The sequence below is a fragment of the Scyliorhinus canicula genome, chromosome 28 (assembly GCF_902713615.1).
Source record: "Scyliorhinus canicula chromosome 28, sScyCan1.1, whole genome shotgun sequence".
Classification (NCBI taxonomy): Eukaryota; Metazoa; Chordata; class Chondrichthyes; order Carcharhiniformes; family Scyliorhinidae; genus Scyliorhinus; species Scyliorhinus canicula.
In genome coordinates, this window is record NC_052173.1 from 5,990,044 (window position 1) to 5,997,499 (window position 7,456).

The 7,456-nt window shown below is 50.0% G+C and overlaps 1 protein-coding gene across 1 annotated transcript in view; it reads left to right on the top strand.

Moving 5' to 3' along the window:
- Window positions 1-7,456, top strand: part of LOC119958086 (integrin alpha-5-like) — a 171,056-nt gene that overhangs the window by 93,438 nt on the left and 70,162 nt on the right. The window contains exon 4 of the mRNA XM_038786315.1: window positions 557-648. Within this exon, the coding sequence (XP_038642243.1) occupies window positions 557-648 (92 nt within the window). The remainder of the gene's footprint in view (window positions 1-556; window positions 649-7,456) is intronic.

Sequence of the window (7,456 nt, forward strand, 5' to 3'; positions counted from 1 at the left end):
CCACGGTAGATGTTGAAATTTGAATTCGATAAAAAAATCTGGACTTAAAAGCCTCACGACGACCATGAAACCATTGTCGATTGTCGTAAAAACCCACCTGGTTCACTAATGCCCATCAGGGAAGGGAATCTGCCGTCCTTTACCCGGTCCGGCCTACACAAGACCAGATCCAGGTCCACCGCAGTGTGGTTGGCTCTCAGCAGCCCCGCTGAAATGGCTGAACAAGCCACTCCGTTCAAGGGCATTTAGAACAGCCAATGCTGGCCTTGGAACTAATTTTAAAAAACAAAATCTCTTCTCAAGTGTCCACAAGAGGTACGAAAAGGCCCCAGGCCTGTTGCTCCCAAACACCTAACACTCCCCACACAACATGCCTGGAATTATTCTCGTGCCCCGTGAGAGGATTTTCCAAAAGGAATCTGTCCACTTTACATTGGGAATGAATCCTTTCAAACGTTTTCCGCCGCCTGCCGGTGGAGGGGCAATGGAGGGGAAGGAGGTGGGGGTGGAGCCTGTTCTGTAGTTTGGCATTGATGAAGTTGTGTTTTCCCTGCAGGTAACCGGGTGCACAATGAGACTGAAGTGCTGGAGCTTAAATCGAACCAGTGGTTTGGGGCGGCCATCCGATCGTACAATAACACAATTCTGGTGAGTTGAGCTCCCCCGTGCCCCTTGACCCCGAGTGGGGATGTTCCCTGATGTGTTTTTCATGCCCGTGTAACTCCCGTCAAAGATACCAGCGGGGAATACTGAGCTGCTGCAATGTTGTGTGGAAAGATAGACTTGGACGTGGGCACCTGAATGGACAGAATGCCGCGCTCAATCCCAGCAGCCTCTGCTGTGAGGCTGCTGACCAATCACTATTAGTGTGAAGCCGGTTGATGACTTTTTTTTTTCACAAAGTGTCGCCCATTTAAGACGGATATAAGAATTATTTTCTCTTGAGGGTCCCAATTTGCTGCTTCCCCAAATGTGGTGGAGGCAGAGTCTCTGAATATTTTTATTGGTAGATTGATTGTTGATGAACAAGCGAGTGAAAGTTCCTCTGGGATCGACCGGAGGTTACATTCACATCAGCTGGGATCATGTTGACTAGTGGAACAGGTTCGAAGGGACGAGTGGCCTACTCCTGTTCCTAATTCAGATGCAAGATCGTGATCCTCGCCGTTCTTGGGTTAGCGTTCTAGGGCAGCACGGTAGCATTGTGGATAGCACAATGGCTTCTCAGCTCCAGGGTCCCAGGTTTGATTCTGGCTTGGGTCGCTGTCTGTGCGGAGTCTGCACATCCTCCCCGTGTCTGCGTGGGTTTCCTCCGGGTGCTCCGGTTTCCTCCCACAGTCCAGAGATGTGCAGGTTAGGTGGATTGGCCGTGATAAATTGCCCTTAGTGTCCAAAGATGTGCAGGTTAGGTGGATTGACCATGTTAAATTGCCCGTAGTGTCCAAAATTGCCCTTAGTGTTGGGTGGGGTTACTGGGTTATGGGGATAGGGTGGAGGTGTTGACCTTGGGTAGGGTGCTCTTTCCAAGAGCCGGTGCAGACTCGATGGGCTGAATGGCCTCCTTCTGCACTGTAAATTCTATGAATCTATGATAGCTGTGACCTGGTTGCCAGAAGGAAACATTTCTTCTTTTCTTCTGTATAAAGCTGACCTATACCCTGCTCAGTGGCGGAATACTGTCACACAATACAGGAGGGATGTGATAGCACTGGAAAGGGTGCAGAGGAGATTTACCAGGATGTTGCCTGGGCTGGAGAGTGTTAGTTATGAAGAGAGATTGGATAGACTGGGATTGTTTTCCTTGGAGCAGAGGAGACTGAGGAGGAACGTGATTGAGATGTGTAAAATTATGAGGGGCATAGACAGAGTAGACAGGAAGAAACTTCCCCTTGGTGGAGGGGTCAGTGACTGGGGGGCAGAGATTTAAGGTGAGGGGCAGGAGGTTTAGAGGGGATGTGAGGAAAAACCTTTTCACCCAGAGGGTGATGGGAGTTTGTAAGTCGCTGCTTAATAATCTTTATTGTCACAAGTAGGCTGACATTAACACTGCAATGATGTTACTGTAAAAAGCCCCTAGTCGCCACATTCCGGCGCCTGTTCGGGTCACAGAGGGAGAATTCAGAATGTCCAATTCACCTAACTCTCCTCCCCAGGCATCACTCCCGCTCACCTCTAGAAAAATCCTTCGACTTCCAATGCACATTGGTTTGCTTTCTTTTCTCTTTCCTCATCCCTCCTTTGCACATGAAACCTTCCCCTTGTTCGACACCATCTTCCTCTCAAACTCCTTCCTGGCCCATTCCCAACAACCAGATCCACAGCCGTGTGGATTAGCAGGATTGTTCTGCTGTCCCCAATGACGAGGGGAGAAACAGGGAAGTTTGGGAAAATCACCCAACCCCTCGGGACGGTCCTGTCACTAAATTCAATGGGAGTTAATCTTGCGTCAATATTTACACCTCAATCAATGTCACTGATTATCTGTCCGTTTACCCTGTGTCTGCTTATCAGTTGTCGCTGTGTAAACTCTGCTGCCAATGCCCCGAGATTGGAAAAGTGCTAACATTTCAGAAGCGGGTCATGCACTCGGGGAATGATTAGCAAAGTCCTCTGCTCATGGAAGGCACGAATATGCACATTTTTACCCTTAACTTTCCACATCCTGTAGCACTGGGGTAAAGTACTGGTGGGGACGGGTCTGTCACTGTATAACACTGGGGTAAAGTACTGGTGGGGACGGGTCTGTCACTGTATAACACTGGGGTAAAGTACTGGTGGGGATGGGTCTGTCACTGTAAAACACTGGGATACGGTACTGGTGGGGACGGGTCTGTCACTGTATAACACTGGGGTACAGTACTGGTGGGGACAGGTCTGTCACTGTATAACACTGGGGTACAATACTGGTGGGGACGGGTCTGTCACTGTATAACACTGGGGTACAGTACTGGTGGGGACGGGTCTGTCACTGTATAACACTGGGGTACAGTACTGGTGGGGACGGGTCTGTCTCTATCACACTGGGGTACAGTACTGGTGGGGATGGGTCTGTCGCTGTATAACACTGGGGTACAGTACTGGTGGGGACGGGTCTGTCACTGTATAACACTGGGGTACAGTACTGGTGGGGACGGGTCTGTCACTGTATAACACTGGGGTACAGTACTGGTGGGGAAGGGTCTGTCTCTGTATAACACTGGGGTACAGTACTGGTGGGGACGGGTCTGTCACTGTATAACACTGGGGTACAGTACTGGTGGGGACGGGTCTGTCACTGTATAACACTGGGGTACAGTACTGGTGGGGACGGGTCTGTCACTGTATTACACTGGGGTACAGTACTGGTGGGGACGGGTCTGTCACTGTGTAACACGGGTGCAGTACTGGTGGGGACGGGTCTGTCACTGTATAACACTGGGTTACAGTATTGGTGGGGACGGATCTGTCACTGTATAACACTGGGGTACAGTACTGGTGGGGACGGGTCTGTCACTGTATAACACTGGGGTACAGTACTGGTGGGGAAGGGTCTGTCTCTGTATAACACTGGGGTACAGTACTGGTGGGGACGGGTCTGTCACTGTATAACACTGGGGTACAGTACTGGTGGGGACGGGTCTGTCACTGTATAACACTGGGGTACAGTACTGGTGGGGACGGGTCTGTCACTGTATAACACTGGGGTACAGTACTGATGGGGATGGGTCTGTCTCTATCACACTGGGGTACAGTACTGGGGAATTTAATCGGATTGTAGTTTTTTCGGTGAACTGCAGTTCCCTGGCCCAGTGTTTTAAATAGCTCCAGTTGAGTTATTTGTATGAAGCTGATTCATGTTATGCTTACATTGATGTGAAGTTTCTGCACATTGCTGTTTGAATCTAGCAAAACTCATCTGCCATCTATTAGGAATAAGTAAGCAGAGCCCCTCTCTCTGTATAATGCCTGATTGAATTCAGTCGCCCCATGGAATGGACAAACTGCTTCCAGGTCCACATATCGAATCAGGGAGGCTGAATGTGTCTCCACAGATGTGCTGGCATTGTGGCTACTTTTAGTCACTGTCAGGGTGTCACTGCTCCTCTTTGTATTTTGATTTTGACACGTACTTTTTATAACGTCCTCTCTTTCATGACATCCCTCTTTTGCTGTGTTTCTATTTGCACTTGGAATGTACATTTCCCCTTCCCCAGCAGGGAGCTGCTGTAAATGAAGTACTCCTGGCAGGCTCTGCTCTGTGTACAGGCGACAAGAGGTGAGGGCTGCATGCAGGCTGTCGAGGATTTGCCCATTTGCAAGGGAGACGGAAGTTACAATTGCATTTCACAGCACTCCTCCAGGGACCTGCTGACAGATGCCCCCCTCATGGGCGTCGCTGGCTATGCCAGTATTTATTGCTCATCCCTAATTGCCCCTTGAGAAGGTGGTGGTGAGCTGCAGCCTTGAGCCGCTGCATCCATGTGGTGTAGGTACACCCACTGTGCTGTTAGGGAGGGAGTTCCAGGATGTTGCATGTATCTGCTGCTCTCGTCCTTCTAGATGGTGGTGGTCATGGGTGTGGAAGGTGCTGCCTAAGGAGCCTTGGTGAGTTTCTGCAGTGCATCTTGTAGATGGTACACACGGCTGCCACTGTGAGTCGGTGGTGGAGGGAGTGAATGTTTTTGGATGGGGAGCCAATCAAGCGGGGCTGCTTCATCCTGGATGGTGCTGAGCTTCTTGAGTGTTGTTGGAGCTGCACTCATCCAGGCAAGTGGAGAGTATTCCATCACACTCCTGACTTGTGCCTTGTAGATGGTGGACAGGCTTTGGGAGGTCAGGAGGTGAGTTACTCTCCGCAGGATTCCCAGCCTCTGACCTGCCCTGGTAGCCACAGTATTAATGTGGCTGGGTCCAGCTCAGTTTCTGATCAATAGTAACCCCCAGGATGTTGATTGTGGGGGATTCAGCGATGGTAATGCCATTGAATGTCAAGGGGAGATGGTTAGATTCTCTCTTGTAGGAGATGGTCATTGCCTGGCCCGTGTTTGGCTCGAACGTTACTGGCTGAAAAAGTTCAGTAGATAAATAGTTGGAACATTTAAACTCGCTGTAAAACTTCAAGCGTTTTCCCATTGGGCAATTGTCTGTTGTTTGCCGACAGTGGGTCTCTTGAAATAACCTAGAGAACGTGAGTTTCAATCTCCGCATCTGCAACTCCTTTTATATCGTTCATATGTTTTATCCCTTCCATCGCTCCACCATTGATAGAACTGCCTGAGCCCTGACATTCCCTCCTTCAGCCCTGACATTCCCTCCCTCAATGCCTCCAACTCTCTCTCCTCTTTCAAGACTCTCCCTTGCAAGCAGCCATTTTGACCAACGTTTTGGTCCTCTTTCCGAAATCTCTCCTCGCCTGTGCACTTTGGAATGGTTCAGTGCATTAAAGATATATAAATGTCGGGAGCACTCCTGGTTGAGTCACAGAGAGAGGATCGTAGCTGGGCCCAATCCTTTGTGCTGCTCCTTAAGGGGACGCGGAGTGACCTGAGTAGGTGACTCGGCGACGTGCAGCCCTCTTTATTCTCTCCTCCTGGAGCTGAGCAACAACCGTTCACCTCCTGCTTCCACTCTGGGCTCGTGGACAGTGTTCCCAAGCAGGAACCAGCAGAGGAATTCCCCGTCGACGGCCTGGTGGGCTGGAGAATCAATCCCAAGTCTCTCTTTTCTGTGATGATGTGTGATATGTACTTGGCGCGGCAAGGGTTTAAAGCATGGATTAACGTCTGACTGCTACAGTCATGTTTGTACAGATCCTGAATTGAAAGGACACTTTGGCTACAGCGGTGTAATTAAAGCATCATAAAAAATGAAATCATTATTTATTCCAACCATGTATGTTGATTATCTGAAGTCGGGCAAATGGAATTTTGTTTATATAAAGAAGGTTCCCTGGGTGTAGATAATTAGACACATTGGGCGCGATTCAGTGGCCTCTTAGTGTCGGGACGATGCCAGTGAATATCGCAAGAGGCCTGGATAGACATTTGCGATGCTTGAAATGGCTCGGGAGGTTCATTGGAGTCTCTCGGCGCAGCACGATCTGGATCGCGCTCTCACTGGGCGAGATCCAGCCGCGCGTATTTAAATGAGCCAATTGCGCTCACCCAATTCACCCGGGGCCCAGGATTCACCAGCCTCACCAGCGAGACTTCACCGGGTGCCGTTCGGTACTGGTCCAGATGGCCCCTCGGGGGTGGGGGTGGGGGTGGGGGGGGGGGAGGGGAGAGAGGTGGGGGGGGGAGAAGAGAGGTGGGGAAGGAAAGGTGGTACCCTGGTACTCCCCCCGGCACCAGGGCACCAAGGCACTGGCACCAGGTGGCAGGCTGGCAGTGCCAAGATGCCCAGGTTGCCCCTGCCAGGGGTTGGGCCCAGGAGGCCTTGCCTATGAGAGGTGTTGTTAGGGGGACTCCAGGACCCCAGAAGAGGTAGGTTGGATGGAGTGGTGGGGGGGGGGGGTGTGAGTACTGACCCCACGGTGGAGTGGCTGAGGGAAGGTGTAAGGATTGGGGCTATCTTTCAAAATGGCACCTCGATCCACAAGCAGTCCTCCTGCACTAGTGAGCTGGGGTTTTGGCGCCCAAAAACCCTGCGAAAAGCGGGTTCAGCGAACTTCAACCTGAGTCCACTGAATCACACCCGCTCGGTACAGTCTTCGTCAAATGATGTTGTTTAGGGACGGAGCCGGGGCTGAAGCAGTCACGTGTCGAGTTTCAATTTTAGATTATGCCGTGAACAGAAGAGGAGCTTTTTGCCAAATGCTGGGAAGTTAAACAGTAGTTTTTCACAGGCAAGAATCTGCAGGCTGTTTCCTGAAGGATCTCTCTCTCAAAGTAGTTTCTGCAAGACATCTCTGTACAGCAAGTATTTGTGTTTGTTCGCTATATTTAAAAGTGGGCTTTGACCTGTGATGGGTTTTGCTTGATTGGAGATAAAGAGATAGATGTTAGGAGTTAAAGAGTTTCATTTTATTGTTAAGCATTGTTTAACTGGTCATTGTAAACTATATTTCTGTGCTTTTAGAGGTAGTTTAATATTGTGTTAATCCTGAAGTTTGTTTTAAAATGCCAGACCCCTATTCTGTGCGTGGAATCTCTCCTGGAACGAAGTTTCCTTTCCTCACAGTTTTACGAATTCAATAAAATATTGGGGTTTCTGTCTGGTTTCCTAGCAATGTTGTGGTCTGGTCTGGGAGTGTAATAGTTCCTCTCTGGTCAGCTGAGGGGCAGGAAGGCCAAATGTTGTCCTGACAACCAGACTCAGCTGAGGTCAGTTACCGCTCAAAGTCAGTCGAAGATCGGCAATTGTTATCCCCGACCTCCAGGATGCTGTTGGGAATCAAAGACCCGAGGAGAAAAAAGCTTAAGGCGGAGCTTTGAAAAAGGACGCAGGTTTTGAAAACTTCTCTTGCGCAGTCAGT